At 35.2% G+C, this 21,649-nt stretch overlaps 1 protein-coding gene across 1 annotated transcript in view; it reads left to right on the top strand.

Annotated features, from left to right (window-relative positions):
- LOC122806960 (transcription factor RelB-like) overlaps window positions 1-21,649 on the top strand; it is a 485,885-nt gene that overhangs the window by 197,372 nt on the left and 266,864 nt on the right. The window contains exon 5 of the mRNA XM_044077851.1: window positions 13,160-13,264. Within this exon, the coding sequence (XP_043933786.1) occupies window positions 13,160-13,264 (105 nt within the window). The remainder of the gene's footprint in view (window positions 1-13,159; window positions 13,265-21,649) is intronic.

The raw sequence follows: 21,649 nt of genomic DNA, 5'->3' as shown, positions 1-21,649 counted from the left end.
CAAATCCAGAAAGTGTACTAGACAATGTAATATATTTAATAACATTCAAATTTTCAATGTAGATACACCAAGAAAGAATAAGTTCTATGGCCTATATGATTTTCTGTAGATTAATAAGATAGAGAGCAAATCCAAAAAGTAAAAGTAAATTTTATCTACAGCAGCATAACAATGTTTCAAAACAAATACAAGAATATATGTTTATATATATTTATATCTTTTTTACAGTTCTGTGTAGTGTGCAAAATTGCCATAAAGAGATTACAAGCAAAATATTATGAAGTTGATATTCACAAAGAAAGATTGTAATTGTTTTTGATAGGAGGTCTGTTGTTTTAAAATGTTAATCAAAGTTTAAGGTGGTTTAGAGTTTTGTAGGCAGGGATGTACTGATTTATTACTCAAATGATGTTTTTAAAGTGAATTTAACGTCTTTTTAAAGATTCCAGTTGTGTGATTGAGGGAGGTAGGGTGTTCCATAGCTTAGGTATGGCATGTGAGTACAGGCTTTGTCCTGTCCTTTTATTGGGTTTGGAAATCTTTAGGAGGAGTTTGTTAGTGGATTGAAGGCTTTTAGCGGGAGTGTAGATATCTGGGATGTAAAGAAGAGAGGGGTAGTTATCTTTATTGTATATTAATTTACGAGCTAATGGTAGTTGGGTGTAATTAAGCAAATGGGGAAATTCAAGCCAGTTCAATTCCTTAATGGCTAGACAATGGTGAGTTTTATTTATATGGTAATCCAGTGGCAAATTGCGCTATTTTCTCGTAGCATGACTGACGTTTGTTGCTTAGTGGGATGCATGTAGATTAGTGAAAATGGGAGAGCTGTAGAGAAGAGATGGAAGTAGGAAGGTGTTTGCCAGCTTTATTTTTGTAGGTTTACCCATCTATGTTTTCTGTCTATAGAGTTTGTCTACTTTAATGTGTTTTTTTTTATTCAGTTTAGAATATGTTGCTTAAAGGATAGTTTATAGCAATGCCCAGTAATTTTGCTAAGTGCACTATTTCAATTTCTGCCTTGTTTTGGGAGTAGATTCTAAAGTTATGTGGAGGTGGTTTAGATGAGAATAATAGTAGTTTGGATTTTTAGGATTTAGAAGAAGTTGTATGCCATTTAGACATGTTTCTATGTAAAGGCAAAGCAAGGTGTTATGTTTCGAGATCAGAGAAGTTATTGGAAGAGGATACAAGTAGAATCATCGGCGTATTGGATGATTGAACTTTGTGTGTGGAGACTGAGATCATTTATGAACACGTTAAATAGCAAAGGTCCTGGAATAGACCCCTGAAGGGCACCCATTTTATTGACTGTGTATCCTGATTGTTTATTTTGCCATTTAACTGATTGTTGTCCGTTGCTGAGATGATTAGAAAGCTAGGTAAGGAAGTGTTGAGAACATCCTAGAGTCACAAGTTGCTGAATTAAGTTAGTATGTGATACTGTGTCGAATGCTTTGGAAAGGTCTAGTAAGGAGTACTGATGTTTGTAGACCATCGTCCAAAGCCTTATTCACAGCATCAGTAAAGGAGAAGAAGGACTGTTATAGTAGTATGTGTGGGTCGAAAACCATGTTGGGTAGGGACAAGAAGATTGTTGCCGCAGAGGTGTTTTAGTAGCTGACTTTGTATACATTTTTCTAGTATTTTAGATAAAGGAGAGAGGATGGAGATAGGACGATAGTTAAATCATTTATGGTTCCGCCTTTGTGGAGAGGGGTTATAATGGATTTTTCCAGATTTGAGGGACTATGGATTCAGAGGGATCCCTATCAGATGATGGAAGTTAATCTGACTGAATCCTATTTGACTTAGACCATAAGACAAAAATTTCAAAATACTGAAAAATCACTTGACTCTGAAACCCATAATACTGAAATCTGACAATGCTAAATTTCAACATACTGAATTGTAAAGTGGATGATATAAAATGAGTTTCAGTCATATGAAGTTTTTATCTGATGGGGATCCAGTCAGAGATAGATCTATTAATTAGAATAGAGACAGGTAAGCTGTAGCTTTGGCACCAACTTTCAGATATTCGGAGGTGAGGTTGTCAGCAGATAAGGAGCAAGGTTTTAGTTTATTTAGTAACTTGTATACTAGGGAGGTGGGTACGGGTTTTAAGGAGAAAGTAGGAAGTATTGGAGTGTTGAATATCCTTTTATTCCAGCAGCTTTCTAAGTTTAAAAGAGCAATCTTTAAAATCTGTTCCTATTTTTTGCTCGGTTGAGAGGTATGCTTGGAGGGCCATATTGAGGCAGATGATGATGCTCATGAAGATATAAATTATATAATTCGGCAGTTAATGTCTTAAGAATTTTTGAATGGGTTTAGTTATGTTTGTCTGAAGGAAGATGATTTTTCTTGAATAAGAATCCTTGCTTTCTGGATTTATATACTTAGTTTCTTTATATAAGAATTTTGAAGATTTCAGGGAAAACAGTTTTCATGCAGCTTGAGAGCATTCTGTAAGGTCCAAGCATTTAAGAAGATTTTACAATTTGTTTGAAGTCTGGTCACTTGCAAATCACTGTCCATATATGTAGATCAGGTGAATTTAGCTGCAACAGAGGGTATTAAAATTGTTTTTGATGCTGTTTGTCTTCTGATGTTTCGAGTATATTGTACCAAAAGAACACATTCTTGTGATCCTTTGGCTTTTAGTTGTTGAATATTTTGTTCTAAATGGTATTGTATCAAAGTGGTATTTTTATCTGCATTCCTCAATGCTCTCTCTGTTAGATACTTGTGAAAGTGACATTCTTAAGGTATTATGCACCATGTCTGCAGTGTCTCTACATGCAGATTATTCTCTGCAGTTCTCCATTGTCATTATTAGAAGGCAAGCTTGGCATGAAGGTATCAGCCTTATCCTATAATTTTATAGCTAAAATTAAGAATATGCTTGTAATCCACTTGGGTTTTGAGTCTGATCCTAATGCTAACACAAGTCTTTTCAACAGTAAAGGTAAAGTAAAGAAAACATTTTGTAACTTTTATTGTGTTTCATCAGAGTTCTTTGTTCCCCTGTGTGGTAGGAAGTTGACTCTGTAATAGCAAATGTTCTTATACCTGGTGATCCTTTTTCACAGGGCAGTGCTTTAGATAACAGTGGTCTGGGCATGTGCAGAAAAGTAGAAGACAATCTTGAAGAAGATCTGGGACAGACGGGAAAAAGGCAAGAGGAAACAAGTGTGTCCAACGAAGAGGTGGTGGACTATGTGAGAGAAGATCAGTGACAGGCACAAGTGTTGAAGAAGGCAGGAGAGTGACACTGAATAGAGAGAGATGGCACTAGTTGACACAACACCCCGACCCCATGTAGTAAATAGAAAAAGGGGGGGGTTGATATTGATGACTTTTTTAAAATCTCCTTATGTGTGGAATTTGTCTTTAGCAAAGAGATGGGAGTGGTAAGAATTAGAAATGTTTAGATCCAGTCTTTCTGTAGTAGATTTGGGAAATTCCCAGTAAAACTTTTCCAGTTCCAGACTTCACATTGAGAAGTTCTTTCTGTACAGATTGTAATAATTTTTGAACATTTAGAATGACATTTTTGGCATCTCTTGATTTAGCATATTACAGTGTACAAAGCATACAAGAAGTATCTCTTGTTTCAAGTTGGGTTATGAACATTGGCAGCCTCCAGTTCTTCTATCTTGTAGCAGCTCTAGTAATGTTTTTAAAGTACTTCACACTAGCAGTAATAGTTCTCATGTTGAAGGCATTCATATTTATTTTTGTCTGGATGAATGCCTTCATAATCACTCAGTGGATTTTAGGATTGTTTGGGGAACACTTGAGGGTTGAATTCTATTTTCTACCTCCTTGGGACTTGTGCTCATTTAGAAAAGGCCAGACCTTCTCTTTTCACAACTGGAGGTGTGTCTGGAAACCATGTTAGACACAGTGCAGGAGAAAGTTCTTTCATCCCAGGAAAAAAAAGTGAAAGAGAAAATGCTGATCCAGTGTATTACAACCTGTTTATAGTTTGTCCATATTTATTTATTTATTTTTTTTTTGAAAATTTGGACATGTCAGCCAATATAATAGTTGTGCAGAATTCTGGACTGTGCAGTTAGTTTCAGTCATTAACTGAGAAATCCTTGGGAGAAGTTAGTATGTCTAGGAGGATCCCTTTAATCCCCTGCTTCATTGGGAGACTGACGTGGTAGGTGTCAGCAGATCTGAGAAATAGAGGCATACTCCTTATTACCCCTTTGCATGTCAATTTTTGACAACTGTTGCATTATTAGACTTTGGGGGGGGGGGGTGGATTCCTAGACAGTGTGCAGAGTTTCATGCTGCCTTCTCAAATAAAGCTACACAAGTCCCTAAAGGAAATACTATTAGTAATCTTAGAACATTCAGGAATTGCATTATTTGGGATGGGCAAGCTTTGTGAGACTTCCGCATTGGGTAACATTTGAGATTTCATTTCTACCATGGTAGAATTTTTCTTTGTTTTGCACAAGAGTATGCTCAGCCTGTACCCCTACAGATCTCCTTAGTTTAACCCAGAAAACCTTTAATACAGTGGAAAACTGGATTTCTAATCAACATCTGATAGTAAACCCTAATAAAACAAAGCTATTGCCCTTCTCCCCTACTTGCAAATCCTCTCAACCTTTGTTTACTTTAACATCTAACAATGGGACCATAATCTCACCAGATATGTATACCAAACTCCTGGGTATGTTATAATAGACAACAACCTGAAATATACTAAGAAAATAGCACAAAAAACAACTATGAAAACCAAAAGGAGAGTCCAACTGTAGATAGCCCAACGCACTGACCAAACACAAAGTGTTGAAATAGTACACCAGCAGCAGCCAAGCAGTAAAACACGACAATGTGTATAAATCCAAACCACATTTAATATGAAGCGCTTTTCGTTTGCACCGATGTGCAAACTTCATCAGAATGAATAAAGGTAACAACCATGCAGGTTTTATACACTCTACTTAATTGTTCATAACATAATTAAACACAATTAGTAATAGTTAATATAATTAACTTTCAATAGGTGCATTGCTGTTAAAGGTACAAAACCTACAGAATAATGCGTTTAAATACTAAAGAATGCATGTATATATATATATATATATATATATATATATCAATAAGGACCTAATGGTCATAGAGAACACCAAAACTCATCAATTATTAAAAATATATAAAAAATATATATAAACAAGTATATACAACGTGTGTCCATATGAATATTAAAACATATATATAAAATAAATATATATATAATAATTATATTTGAATCGCACTTATTCATAAATAATAATACAACCAATTACATGCAGTAGCATTTAACTAAACAATTAATATCCATGTTCTATAACGAAAAATTAAAAATTGAACACTAACGGACTAATAAACTAATACCACTTACTATCTTTTAAGACTTAAAATACTTAAGAGGCAGGCTATAGAGCATGCTTCATTGAGACCAGGGGAATGGTAGGATTCTAACCTAATTTGCCACTGAAGTTCTAATGCTAGTAGTTTTAATGCAGTTGGACCACCTCTAATGTCATTGTGTGCCTGGTCGATTGCTATAAATTTGAAATGGTGTGTAGGGAAATCCAAAATGTGCTTAGCCAGTGCATTAGTAGTTTTAGCTTTCCTAATGGCATATTGGTGTTCGTATATGCATTCCCTAAGCTTCCGTTCAGTTTTCCCCACATAATGAGCTTGGCATAGCTGACACTGCGCCAGGTAAACCACCATCTTAGAGTTGCACGTAAATCTATGCTTGAGTTTAAATGATTCATTACTAACTTCAAATCTGTTAGATTCTGAAATGAATCTACAGTAATTACAATTGTGGCATTTGAACATCCCAGGACTCCTAGTTTGTAATGGTTTCATCTCGAACCATGATTTAAGGTTCCTACCTTTTTTATACACTACCAGAGGAAAGTCTCCCAGTTTTGAGGATACTAATGAGTCTGTTTTAAACAGATGCCAGTTTTTCTTAACAATAGACCACAAAATAGAACTGTCTACTGCAAACGTGGTTATAAACCTAGGAAGATTTTCCACTCCTGTACAATGAACAACGTCATTCTGTTGGTCAAGTATCGTGGTGGAAGATGTTACCTCATTTCTCCCCTTCAGCTGTAGTAAAGGTACATATGTGTTAAGATTTCTTTTCGTTGCAATTTCACTTATAAGTTCTTCAACAAGTTGAATAGGATAACCTCTGCTGAGAAACATCTTTTTTAATGTGCCACATTCTACGTGGAAATCTTCATCTTTACTGATGATCCTTGCCGCTCTGACTAACTGACCTTTCACTACGGCCCGTTTCTGCTTGAAAGGATGACAACTGGTAAAATGAAGAAATGTGTTGGAATGTGTCGGTTTTCTATAAATTCTAGATGAGAAACACGAAGCGTTCACATCCTTAATTAAAAGGATGTCAAGGTACGCTGTTTGAGTACTACTGAATGTCGAGGTGAACTTCAAAAATTCAGTAGTACTATTCAAAAAGCTGATGAAACAGGCTGCCTCTTCTTCATTCCCATTAAATAATATGAAAATGTCGTCAAGGTACCGCGTATAGTACACAAGGTGGCCAGAGAACACAGACTCTTGAAAAATAAATTGTTGTTCCCAATGAGCCATGACAAAATTGGCCACACTTGCACCATAGGGAGATCCCATTCCAACTCCGACTGTTTGCAAGTAGTAGTTTCCACCGAACATGAAGAAGTTTTTAGGTAGTGTTAAATCAAGTAGTTCGACAACTAAGGAAATGTCACGGCTATTTGCTCCTCTAGCTGTTAGCCTTTCTCCAACCCACTCAATTGCTGTATCCTGAGGTATGCAGGTATATAAGTCCTTAACGTCGATGGTAAGGAAGTTGAAATGATCTTCATATTTAAGCTCATTGATCTTAGAGAGAAATGTCCACGAATCTTTGCAGATGTGGGTCTCTGAAGAAATATATTTCTGCAAGATACCGTCTACTACTTTTGCACAAGCATAAGTAGGTGGTCCACGACTGTCAATCAATGGACGCATAGGTGGGTTGTTGACATTTTTATGTATCTTAGGTATCCCAAAGAAATATGGAACCTTGGGATAAGAGGTGGTCATGTAGTTGAACATGTCTTGGTTGATCCTACCTTCTATATACATCTCTTCAATGTGGTCTTGAATAATTTTGTACGCCTTGTTGATCTCATTCTTAGAACTAAGGGCGTAAGATGGGCTGTCAAGTAATAGTGTCATCCGATCAAAATAATCATTGTTCTCAAAAATGACTACCCCACCACCTTTGTCTGGTTTGCAAATACGTAAATTCTTCGTACGAAGGTTCCGGACATTTTCCATTTCTTCCATGTAATAATTAGGAATAATATTTTTATTTACCTTAATTTGATTCCTAATGTCCAATTCACATATTAATTCAAACATAGACAAAAGGGGATGGAGAGGGGGATTGAATGTACTAGGGATGTAAAATTGGGTGTTACAATCAAAATATGCCCCTCCTCCCATCATGAGCCTGAAATTCAATTTCCTAGTGTAAGTTTTAATATCGGTAATTGCCTTAACAAAATCTGTCTGGTGATGGGGGACGTAAGTTAATCCCTTAGCCATTAGGTCCGCCATATCAAGGGAAACTTCAATGTTGGAGAAATTATACACCTTAAAATCACCTGATGAATTAGTACTAATGGTAGGCTCATTATACGCATTCTCCGAACTAACATCAGTTTCGTGCAATGTTGGTGAAAAAGAAAGATCAGTAATGCTGTCAGGGGGAACCTGATCCTGGTCATTAAACTGAACATCAAAACTTAACGGTGATTCCTCCTCTGGTATGTTTGATTCTGCCACTGACGTTGAACCTTGGGTCTTGCCCCTAAAAAACTCTCCTGAGGATTATGATTGAAATTGTTGTTCTTATTCTGGAGTCTTTCGCTCCTATGTAGTTCAAAAGGGGGCCCACTCTCACCGTTGCCTTGCTCATCATTCTGAGTGGCATCAATGTTAGAATTAAGGCACGGAGCAGTAGCAGAACTATTACTTTCATTGGGTGTGTGACGATGAGATCTATTAGAATTGGGTACAGCATTCCACTTCCATACCTGGCCTGTAGGGGGTTTAGGGTACGCAACCCCTTCCCTATAAGCTTTAAGGTCTCTATCTAATTTCTTAAATTTAGTCAATTTTGATTTCAAAATAAAGTCATCAATATTTTTGAACAATTTCATATAATCAAGTGTATAACGCTCAAACAGTGAGTCACTTCTAATAGTATTATCTAATGAGATAGCTTCATCATTTAATTCTTCAATTTGCAAAGAATAATGTTTTATCATCAGGTTTAACAGTTCAAAACCATGTCTATCAAACATGCATAATAAATCTTGATGAAACAATGAGTTTATCAGCAAACCAGTTGGGTACTGGTAATGCCTTAAACCCTTAGGAACAATTTTCTTTGCTAGACATTCGTTAAAATAAGCAACTTTGAGTTTCAATTTTTTAACTTTCAATAAAATGCTGTCCAATGCTTTATGACACAATGACATTAGAGGTGGTCCAACTGCATTAAAACTACTAGCATTAGAACTTCAGTGGCAAATTAGGTTAGAATCCTACCATTCCCCTGGTCTCAATGAAGCATGCTCTATAGCCTGCCTCTTAAGTATTTTAAGTCTTAAAAGATAGTAAGTGGTATTAGTTTATTAGTCCGTTAGTGTTCAATTTTTAATTTTTCGTTATAGAACATGGATATTAATTGTTTAGTTAAATGCTACTGCATGTAATTGGTTGTATTATTATTTATGAATAAGTGCGATTCAAATATAATTATTATATATATATATTTATTTTATATATATGTTTTAATATTCATATGGACACACGTTGTATATACTTGTTTATATATATATTTTTTATATATTTTTAATAATTGATGAGTTTTGGTGTTCTCTATGACCATTAGGTCCTTATTGATATATATATATATATATATATATACATGCATTCTTTAGTATTTAAACGCATTATTCTGTAGGTTTTGTACCTTTAACAGCAATGCACCTATTGAAAGTTAATTATATTAACTATTACTAATTGTGTTTAATTATGTTGTTATGAACAATTAAGTAGAGTGTATAAAACCTGCATGGTTGTTACCTTTATTCATTCTGATGAAGTTTGCACATCGGTGCAAACGAAAAGCGCTTCATATTAAATGTGGTTTGGATTTATACACATTGTCGTGTTTTACTGCTTGGCTGCTGCTGGTGTACTATTTCAACACTTTGTGTTTGGTCAGTGCGTTGGGCTTTCTACAACATGAAATATGATATGCATGTAAGCAAAACTATTAAAACTGTTAATAAAAAACTTGGCTCCCTATACAAAAACAAACCTTTTCTCACCCCTCTAGCTAGGGCTGCCATTGCCTGTACCCATCTGCTTTCAACTCTACTCTATGCCTCACCAATGCTCACTAATTTGAACAAAACTGATCTCAGCAAACTCTCTAGCTGCTACAATCAAATTGCCAGGTTTGCCACAGGAACTCCCTACAGGACACACCATTGTCAAAACCTGCACCTTTTAGGTTGGCTAGAACTCCCCAGACTAATTAAATTTAATCGACTTACTGTAGCATTCAAGGTTATTAACCATCCAGAAAAAATGCCCTCCCTTAAAAACATTATCCATCCCTACAAAAATGGTAGGCCTCTTCGTTCCACTACAAAACTTTTGGTTCAGTCTGTTAAAGATAACCTGGAGAATCTTTGTTTGCAAATTCAGTAGGCAAAACCTGGAATTCGCTCCCATCTGACCTTACTCTGAACCCCTCCTTTAATCAGTTCAAAAAAATCTAACCCCGTATTTTAAAACTCACTGGTTATGTCCTTGCTCTAACCGTGACTAAAGCCTCATCTACTTCCATATCCCTGCAATTTCTTATTCATAGCAACTAACCTCTTGTACTAAAAGGTTTGAAAAGAGAAACTGTAATATCTTTGCAGATACTTTGTATATAAGCTGCACCTATAGGTTTGATAAGAGAAACTATAACATATTTGTATATAAACTGTATTCTTCATAAGCTTGAAATGTGAGACTGTAACCTGTATGTTAATACTATTTGTTTGTGCATATAGCATTGTTACCTCACAGCAAGAGGTTCTCCCGTTCGATTCTCGGGTGGGCTTGGGAGTGCCTTCTGTGTGGAGTTTGCATGTCCTCCCCACAGTTGGGTAGTGTTCAAAAGACATGCGTGCGTAAATGGGCGTGCCTTCGTTGAAGGTTGGGCGTCGAGCTGGCACCTCGGCATTTCGTAAAAAAATCTACTGCCAATCATTAGTGCACCGGAGTTCCGCTGTGGCAACCCCTTACCGGGAAAAGCCGAAAGTCAAACAACAACAACAACTGTAACTTGCTTGTCTTTATCTGTTTGTAAGTGTGGAGCTTTTCTCCCCGGGCCTCTGCTCAAAATGGACATGTATCCAGTCGGACTATCCTGGTCAACAAATGTAAAATAAAATAAATAAATAAATAAAATCCCAGCTTTCTCTGTATAATGACAACCAATAAAAGTGGTATTTTCTTACATTTTGCTTTTCTCTGTATTATTGTTTTATAAATGTTGTCAAATCTTTGCTTCTCCTTCACAAAACTACACTGATTCATATCTGTCAGTTCTGGAAACACCTTTGGCATTCTTCTAGCCATTGTAGACATAAACACTTTATAATCAAGGCTTAAAGTTGAAATGGGCCTATACGAAACTGGATCTCATGGGCCTTTACTCTCTTTAGGTGTCGCAACTACCACAGCTTTTTTTGCAGGATGATGGTATTTCCCATCCTTTTAAAATACTGTTAAACAGAACCTTCCAGATCTTTTTCACTTTCTTCCCTCCTAGTGTACACACTTCCACTTGAGAACCAACAATTCCTGGAGACTTTCCTGCAGATTGGTTATACACAACTATTTTTAACTCATCTCATCCTACTTTAACTGTTAAATGTTGAACCTCATCTACCTCTAAACTTGGCATATTTGTCTTGCAAATTTGTTTCGATTTGTACTTTTTATTGATTTCCATATTTCTCTGCTTTATACAAATTTTCACAAAATTTCCAAAGTATTTCTGATAGCTTTACAGGATCTATTTCTACCATATTATCAAACTCCACTTTCATTTTAACTCTCTCACTAGCTGTAACTTTTGAAGAACTTTCTATCTGCCCTAATAACTCCCAAATAATTACAACTACCCATACCTTAAATTCCTCTGTTTTGAACAGATAGTTGACAAAGCGCCAGTGTCTGTCTTTTTTATCTCATTATCCTTCATTTTTATCTTCGTTGTTATTGGACCATGATCTGAAAGAGTTATTGGATGCGTGTCAAAGCTCTCAATTAAATGCACACGTTCCTGTGAAATAAAATTTCAGTCTAGTCTAGCCCAATTATTGTACCTTGAGAATGATATGTAAATTCTGCCCAGGTTCCTATTACTTAATTCATATCTTCTGTAAGCAATATTTTCAGAACTTTCTTCAGAAGTCTGCTCTTGTATATTTTCCCTTCTATGTTCCCAGATACATCCTCACTGTTGCAAATAAAATCCCCTTGTCCACTTATAAATAATAATACCTACTAAAAGCTAATTATTTCTCCATTTTTTTAAGCTCCGTAGTATCAGTTTTAGGTTGTCATTGCAGTCCACCTCCTTTGCCAGTAGCTTCTTACTATCGCAAATATACCATTATTATCTTTTTTTCTTTCCATCACTTTTGGAGCTCAACTACCAATTAGTGTAAACCGTCCTGTTTTCCTTTTATCCCTGATGTTGTGCTTAATATCCAGCTTGAAATCCTTTTTGTCAAATTCACATACTCAGTCCTTTCCAAATGCGTCTCCTGTAATATTGCTATAAAACTCTGCATTTCTTATTGCAATATGCTTTCTTTATACCTTTGAGACCATTCTCATTCCTGCATGATTTAGAAAGTGTTGCCATTATGATAAGAGATTTTTATCCCCACCTATTACAGATGACAACTTTTTTAGATGTCCATTCCCAGGTTTTGTGATGCATGCACTCACTGATGATTGACAGGTTGATATTTTATATAGTTGTTTTTTGTCCACTCTGTTTGAAACTGTTATGATCTGTGTACTTTTACACCCCACCTCCACAACCCAAGATTACAGCCTATTAACATAAAAGTGATTTTGTCTAGCCTTTTTTCTCTTTGCATTGTAATATCTGCATTTCATAATACTAAAAAAGAAGAAAAGTATCGTTATTTTAGTGTTTTTATTCCATGCAATGTTATGTGAAAATGTTTTACTATGTACTGTATAATTTATATCATGAAAAGTTTTGTAGAAATACTATTAAAAACAGAAATTGTTTAACTTACAATTACTCTTTTTCCTTCCCATTAGTGTATTTACAAAGATTAATGACATGAAGTGGGTAAAAGCTTTTCAGTCCCCACAAGTTTAATAAAGTCAGTAAATGTTAGTTCTTTACACTTTTTCTTGTTCAGCCATATTTCACAAATACTACTGATGCTTTGTAATCTCATATTTATCCACTAATTTCCATGTTGCTGGTCTTCCTGTTCATCTACATCTCACAATTCCAGACTCCATTTCAATATCAAGGTACTCCCAATTCTTAGTCAGCTCCTTTGCTTTCCTCTGTCCCTCAAGCATTTTTGTTTGGAACATTGGAAAAGGTTTCACTGGCCATGTCTCTCTATCAGCTTTATTAGAAGAAGATTTTTTTTAAACAAACTTTCATATTTTCTCCTTAAATTGCTATGCATCAAATATTACTTTGATCCTCCAGGAAAAAAATATTCTGAAGAGTTGGATGTATCATATTAATGCCAGTCTAATTATATTGCTAAAATACTTAAAATGTTTTTTGCCAAACTGTTAATTTAAAAAGTTGCTTCTTAAATATTTAAGAATGCATTAAAACACTTATGTAAAAATAAAACTTGGTTTTGCCATATTAAACATGATCTTTAAACTTTGAGAGAGAGAAAAACATGGACGTTAAATACTGGCATTGTTCAATATAGTATGTTTGAATAAATTGCCACTTTAATATGGACTTGATCTCTCTGTTTAGAATCTACAAATACGTCTGAACTGAAAATAAGTCGTATGAACAAGAAAATGGGACCATGTAATGGAGGGCAAGAAGTCTACTTGTTATGCGATAAAGTCCAGAAAGGTAAAAGGTCTTTTATGCTTTTGTTTCTGCTTGCGTTATTATCATTACTTTCTTATTGATTTGTTTTGTTTTTAAAACTGTTAACCAGTTAGGAGGGCTTGTCTGACTACCTTCTTCTGTCATGACACTTGAATATATTCCTCTCTCTCATTATATATATATATATATATATATATATATAGAGAGAGAGAGAGAGAGATGTTTAGATATACATTCACATACATGCATGCGCAATCACACGTATATATTATTTGGGGTCCGAATGGAGAGATAGGTCAGCAAGCAAATGAGAGTAGTATTGCTGAAATTGATTTCCTCCTCAAGTCCTAGTGTGTACTTTCATGAGGTGAACCCTGTTTTTCACAAAATCTCACCAAGATGACACTGATATATAGTCTGTATTTATATAGCATTTATCAGAATTAAAAAAAAGATAGATGGGTGCTCAAGACCCAGGATAAAAGTGCCCAAACCTGGTAGGTGCACTGGTGCCAGGACTGGAAGAAATGACCGTGTAGAATCTTCAAAATACGGAAACATTCCTAGAATGGGGCCAGGCTCTGCCCAACCCAGGGAGATGATGCCCCCCCCCCCCCCCCTGTTGTAGAAGAAAGTAGCAGTCCACAAAAATCACAAAATCTGATAGGCCAAAGAAGAGCCATAAAGATGATAAAGTGGACTGTTGAGGATGAAAAAGAAATTGTGTATTGTTACTGTTGTTACTATTGTTACTATTATGTAAAAAGTCAGAATTTCTAGACATAAGATATACAAAAAGATTAAGAAAGAAATTAGAGGAAGAAAAATACTTCCACAAGAAAAACTGTTAGAAGCTTCAAATAAAATATGTGGTCATTAATACAACAGATTTGTGAAAAAAACGTATGTAGACCAAGAAACTTTGATCTGTTTGGAAAAAGAAGCATCTGAGGAAGTGCAAAAATGTAAATAACAAACCATAGATATTTTTGAAAAGTATAAAAAAAGAAATAAGGACATGGGAAAGAGAGAGAGATTTGATATGTTGCAATATTTATGGAAAGGCAAAAGCCAAATTAATCAACATAAAGAAGTCTGCCCCAAAGATATTCTGAGAAATACATACAAAGGCATCCAGACAGGGAAAATTTCACAATAAGAAAAATATCACAGAGGGAATGTAGAAAAAAATTAGTAAAGTATAGGTTAAAAAATACAAAATTAAATTATGGAGTGCCTGTGAAGTGAAGGATTTGGTGTAGAAGGTCTAACATTGATTACATCACAGCATGATGGAACGAGTCCCCAAAGTAAGGAGAAACAGAAATATCAGGAGACATCTGAAGAAAGGAGTATGGACATATGTAAGAATGAGATTTAATGTGGTGTAATATCTATTCAAAGGAGAAAGCAAAACTAATCAATACAAAAAGAGCAGCACCAAAGATATTTGCAGAGAAATACAGGCAAAATAATATGGATATGGAAAACTTTACAATTCAAAAATAAAACAAAGTGGAAAAGGAGATTAGTACTGGAGATGTTAAAGAAATAGAAACTGAGGTTATGGAGTATACCTTCAAAGTGTAGGATTTGGTGCAGAAAATATAATTCAGAAAGCACCACAAGAGGATAGAGTAATGGATCTCCAAATTAAGGGGAAACCAGTGGAACGGGAAGCCATCATTCAGGTGCCACATGAAGATATTTTGGACCCTTCCACAGGAAAGCAGTATTAAATCTTTGACGGCTGATGAGCCGAGGCGCTTAGTGCAATAAAAGTTTTTATTTTTGGCTTTGGTCATTGCCTTTTATGGTATTTCTTTATTTTTTCACTTTGTGGTATCGATAAATCTTCACTTGAAGCTGGACAGCAAGGGCAAGAACAGGAAACTGTGGAAATTCTGACACAGTTAATGTTTAGGAGTGATAGGCCAGTGAGTTCCCATATGACAGAGCAACGGCTGGCACAGGATGAAATTGAACATAATGTGCCACAGGAAGATGCTATAAACGTTTCTGTAGAACACCCAAAGGAAATGGAAAACAAAAAATGTGCCCTCAGTTTAGAAGAAAATGAGCTAAGAGAAGAATTACTTGATGTACTAGAGATAGACATATTAAGATCAATATTATATGATCATATATCATATTTAGTCAGAAGTTTGATTAAACAAATGAACACAGGACTGTCCATAGAAATCCATGCAATATAACTGAAGTAAACCGTATATATTACTGTGCAGTTTAATTAATAACTGATGAAGTTCTAACACAAGAACACAGGGTAATGAGGGAAAGGAAGGGAAGAAATCGAGTACCATCATGGAAGTATCGAATAGAGAAAATGATAAAGCAATTAAGACAGGAAGTGTCACTGTTAGAAGAGTATAGAAGAGGGAACAAATCAACAAAAATACTTAGAAAGATAGACATGATAAAAGCAATGCGCAGTATTAGAACAGGATGTATCATAGACTATCGCAGATAAACAGCACCAATAGAAAAACTTAGAGAGGATGCATAGATAAATATAAAGGAAAAGTACAAAATCAGCAGTGTATTGATAACCCAAAAAAGTTTTATGGAGAATTAGGAAACTAATTAAAAGGAATTGAAAGACCAGCAAAAAAAGAAGAAATAGATACATTTTGGAGAAGTATCTGTGAAGATCTATGGAACATAACAAAGATGCTAAATGGATAGAAGAAGTAAAAGAAAGAATAAGAAGTTTAAAGGTACAGGGTATGAGATGCAATGAAGTACCAGCATGAGAGATTGAATCAAAGTTAAGAAAAACCTCTAATTGGAAAACCCCAAGCTCAGATGCAGTACCTAACCATGGGTTAAAAGTATTAACATCTTTGCACAAAGATTTAGCCATGAGGTAAGAACTATTTATATGCACACCCCGAACAGACACCAACCTGACTAACAACATGAAAAACAGTGCTCCTACTTAAGCGTGAACCTGCAAGCTACCCTAAAAAGTACAGACTTAACTTGCCTTCCAACAACATGTAAACTATACAATAGAATTGATGCTGAGAGAGTTTATAGTCATTTAGAAGAAAACTCAATTACAGCAGTAGAACAAAAGGGCAATAAAAGAAGGTCATATAGAACAAAGGATCATTTGTTAGTCATAGTGGAAAACTGTAAAGAAGGAAACAATTTAAGTATGGCATGGATTGACTATAAAAAAGCATTTGATAGTATCCCACATTCATGGATAAAAGAATGTTTAAAAATGTATAGATACAACCTACACTGATCGACTACATTACAGTGACCATGAAGTAGTGGCAGACCACTTTGCATTGGCCATGATTACAGAAAAATTATTATTCCAGGGATAAAAATTCAAAGGGAGGATATTCCAGGGTGACTCTGTCACCTCTGCTTTTCTGCCTCGTCCTTAACCCATTAAGCCGTCTACTTAACAGCTTAGACCATGACTGTAATTTGGCTCCTAGAAAACAACAAAGTTAAAAGACTTCTCATCTTCTCTGTCGATGATTTAAAACTGTGCATCTCATCAGATGAGGACCTGAAAACACAACTGCAAGTTGTCAAAACTTTTTCAGAGGATATATAAGAATGTCATTTGGTCTTGATAAATGTGCAAAAGCAACCTTTAAAGCAGGAAAACTGCAGCACTAAGAAAACGTCACTTTGGGACAAGAATGTGATAGAAAAGAACTTGAGCAAGAGGGAGTATATAAATATTTGGGAATTGATGAAGGATCAACAATAAAACATGAACAAATGCAAATAAAATATAGTAAGAAATACTTTAGAAGACAAATGAATCCTCAAAACAGTGTTGACATCTAGGAAGAAATTCCAAGCTGTAAACTAATTTGCTCTTTCTGTCCTAACTTACAGTTTTGCAGTGATTGACTGGCCCCAAAATGTGTTCCTAGATTGGATAGGAAAACAAGAAGGATGCTTCATGCTTACCAAATGATTTATAAAAATGAGTGCATACCAGGAATGGGCCTCCTTGAAACTGATTTCATGTATAGATCTGCAATTGTGACTCCACTCATATCTGCTGATCTCACAAGACCCAAATGTAGTGAAAGTTTTGAAGCATGACGAGATTAAATCTAAGATGGCTTCCCTACTTAGTCCAGCAGATGCATATCATTGTGAAACTGGAATGAAAATCAAAGGATAAGTAGAAAAAATCAGGCAGCAATTGAATGTGGCAAAAAAAAACAAAAGTAAGAATGTAAGGTTAAAGACCAGATGAGAAGGCAAGAAATGTGGAAAATGTATAAATATAGTTGCAAGTATCAAAAACTTCTGAAAGAACCTCATGTTGACCAGGAATGAATGCAGGAATGGTTATGAATGGTTAATATTGGTAGCATAGGACAGTGGGCTTCGTACACATTGAGTTACAAATTCCATTGAACGTGTGGGGGGAAAAAACAGACAAATGTAGGTTTTGTAAAACAGTATTGGGAACAGTTGCACACCTCGTTGCTGGTTGTGATATACTAATGGCAGAAGGACTGTATACTGAAAGGCATAATAATGTGGCAAGACTGTTGCACTGGGGATTGTGCAAACATTATGGTATTGAAGTTGCGGAAAAACACTGGAAACATGAGCCACAAAGCATCATAGAAAATGATGACGTCTACATTACATGGGATCTACCAGTCCCCGCAGTTCAAAAGATAGATGCTGGAAAACCAGATATACTGGTCCATAAAAAGAAGACAAAAATAGCACTGATCATTGAAATCGATACACCCAGTGATGACAGTGTCTTGCGTACAGAGAGAGACATAGTCATAAAATATCAGGATTTGCAGGCAGAAACAAGGAGTTCCTTTATTGGTTGAGATTTTGATTTGAGTTCTGACATTAGTTGTCTATCTCATTGGTTTATTTTCAGATTTATACAACTTGATTGGTTGCTTAGCCTGATGATTGGTCTGTGAATGCTCCTCAAACCAGTTATTTTTAATTATTTCTAATTATTTTTTTTCTATCTACTGTTTGTGATTCAGAGGTCATTATAGGCAATATACAGTTATTTATTCTACACACGTTTTAGATGCATTTTTAAAATAAGTTTTTAGTTGAAGAACTTCATCTGTAAGCATAATACTGCAGGTTAAATTACTATTTTTAATTGGTCAAGCATTCCATTCTAGCACTTTTATTGGTTAGGTTTTTAATATGTTCTTATTGGTTGACTATTACAATAGACAAATGTGATTGGATAGGATTTATATAAATATTTCCTGCTTGTTCAGACACATTGAATCTGAAGAAGGGTGGAAGCCACCCAAAAGCGCTCATTATTTTATATTCTTCAATAAAATTGTTTTACGATTACAGCTGTGGTGCCTGCACTGGTATACTTTGGGACTTATATATGTATGTGTGTGTGTGTGTATATATATATATATATATATATATATATATATATATATATATATATATAAACAGAAATATGAGCATTGGTATGATTATATCATTTAGTTTCTGTTTTGTTATGGTTACATTTCTTTAGCTTGGCACCATGCTAGGTGTCTTTCCACAGGTACTTTCCTTAATATACATCTGCCCCTGTAACATGAGGATTGATTTTGAATGATACAGGTTTGCTGCTAGGAGCCAAATTAAAAGGAATGAAAACGACTTTGTTATGCTTCAACAGTACTCCTCTTTGAATCTACATAGCAGGGAGATGGTGTCATTGTTCAGCTGAAGAGTGCAGGGGTCCACACTGTTCACATTTTTGATAAGTAAGAAATTAAAAAAAAAAAACTTTCCATTTACCACAATTTTGTTAAGCTCTCTCACTGTGTGTGTGTCTGTGTATGTGTGTGTGTATATATATATATATATATATATATATATATTTATTTACACACACTCTTCATTCTATATTTGTCTGTAAATGCATTATTCATTAACAACATGTTTGTATGAGTTGCTTTCTTTAACTGGTCTTTAAGAAAAATTAAGTAATTGTCTTTGAAATACAGATTAGTACTTTGTGATCGAGGCAAGATTTTTGCAATAATGAAAAGATTAATGAAAAGATTGTTTTTTTGTCTGAACCACCGTGTTCTTTGTCGGAACTGCTATGTTATTACTTTGGTATTTAATAAGCTGAACAGTTTAAGTAGTACTTCACATTGCTTGTTGTAATAGACTTTATAGTTGCACCATAAAACAAGTGCTGTTCTTAGGAGATTCAGGAATTAGGGAGAATTATTCCGTGGTGGTGCAGTGGTAGCATTGTTGCCTCACAGCAAGAGGTTCTCCCGTTCAATTCTCGGCTTGGGTTGGGAGTGCCTTCTGTGTGGAGTCTGCATGTCCTCCCTGCGGTTGAGTGGGCGTTGGAAAAACATGTGTTGAATGGGCGTGCCTTTGTTGAAGGTTGGGCGTCGGGCTGGCAACTCGACACCATAAAAAACTGTCAATCATTAGCGGACCGGAGTTCCGATGTGGCGACCCCTAACCCGGAAAAGCCGAAAGACAAACAACAACAACTTTATGTTGGCAAAGAATATCAAGCAACAGAATGAAAAATACTGCCATCTCCTATTTTATTTTGGAATTTGTCATCTGTGGCTGCTTTGATCTGTCTGGCATACTACCTGATGACCGTAACTAAAGCGTGAGGTACCTTGCACCTTACAAACCACTTTGGTGTATTTTAGGCCAAAATTAAAGGGATATTCAGAAAAGGTGAAATACTGAAAATAGGATGATATTTAACAGAGCTCTCAGCATTCAGCGAAGTGTTAATAAAGATACAAAGGGAAATTAAATTATTCTCAGTATATTGTGTTACAAAACGTCAGGCTAATGAATGTGAAAAAAAATTGTGTAGATCTCGTGGCGTGAACGTTAACTGGGAGAAACAAAGTATTTGAAAGCAGTTTTATTTGTTTGGTAGAGCAGTAATAAGAGAGACATATTGAGATACTGAAAATAAAATGTGAAACTTTTGCAACTGATTATAATGAATTAAGTGAAAAATTGATAAAGGGCATAAGTATGTTCAAAGTTACATTGTTGCTAATGGAATACTGATAATGCTTTGCTGAAAGTAGTATTGATGGCGTCTTTGATGATAAAGCTGTTATCAAAAATAAAGCTAATGGGTATCTTGGACAATCTGTATAGCAGATTTGGATAGAGTGGGACTGTATACACTCTCAGTTATTTAGACTAGACAGTGTGAATGTGTACTGCATTTTGTGAGACTGTGGTGGAGGTGCTGATGCATTTACTGAAAAACTGCTAAGGAAATGTTGAAATCAACTTCATTATCACCCACCTAATGATGTGACAAATACTAAGATGGCAAGCCTGCACTAGTGGCATGTAGGTATAAAGCCCCTAGTATGCCCCAGACAAACCAACTTTGAGGTTGTTAAATGCCAACATTTCACCAGAGCTCAATGATAGTATTTCACTGGCCCCCATATTGAAACAAAGGGCTTGCCAGATTTGAAGTTGGTTTGATTCACTACAAGGTTTTTCAATCTAGACTTTCTTGTACACTCTATTATTAGTGTTCTATAAATTGTGGTTAGACTTATATCAACATATTGGTTTAGTTATTAGTTTTGATAAAGAAAGTAATCTAAGTGTTTTTTAAAGCTTTTTTTTACTGTTACTTGTATTTTTCTTTCACCAACAATTGATGCTTTTGCTGTGAGACTTGTACTTTATTTTGTTTCATGTGATAGGCTTTTTAATGTTTTTCAAACTGTGTTAATTATTCTAATTGAATTAGCTATGAACTTTACTGTGATTGGTTGCACATGTTATTATGAGGGTACTTGAGCTTGATTTTAATGGTTGTTTACACACCTTTGATGAAGCCAGTGGATTTTAAGGTGAAAGCGCTTAGTTGATTTGCTATTTTACCTCTGTTTCATTTTATTAAACAGTTTCTAGTTTCCTATGAGTATTTGCGACTATTTTTTTTTTGTTTCATTAATATGTTCATACATTGTTTGGTTCATTTCATTTTAAGTATGTAGTAGTAATTTCACTTGCTCTGCACAGATCCACAGCTTTTGATAAGGCTAGTATTGTTTCTTTTAATAATTTGTCCACTGTTTCCTAATTTCGTATGCCATAAATTATTCTGTTTCTTGTTACTGAATCCTGGAGTAAAATCCTTTGTTGTACAGACAGGGATTGGCTCTGTTCCTTAGCTCAGTACCATGCGCATTTGTATTGTACATCAGATTGTATGCTCTGGTCAATAACAAGTGTCTTATATGGGACAAGTTATTTTTTCACTTCTTTCTGGGGCTCAAATTAATCCTTGGATGTCTTTCTATGTGCTGACATTTTGTTTTACCTCCTTTTCAAGGAAGGTAAAATAATTAAATATCATTAAAACTTCTTCCA

The sequence above is a fragment of the Protopterus annectens genome, chromosome 1.part0, assembly GCF_019279795.1.
Source record: "Protopterus annectens isolate FY-2018-M chromosome 1.part0, PAN1.0, whole genome shotgun sequence".
In the NCBI taxonomy this organism is placed as follows: Eukaryota; Metazoa; Chordata; order Ceratodontiformes; family Protopteridae; genus Protopterus; species Protopterus annectens.
Note: the sequence above shows the minus strand (reverse complement) of the source record. Positions and strands in the feature narration are given on the sequence as shown.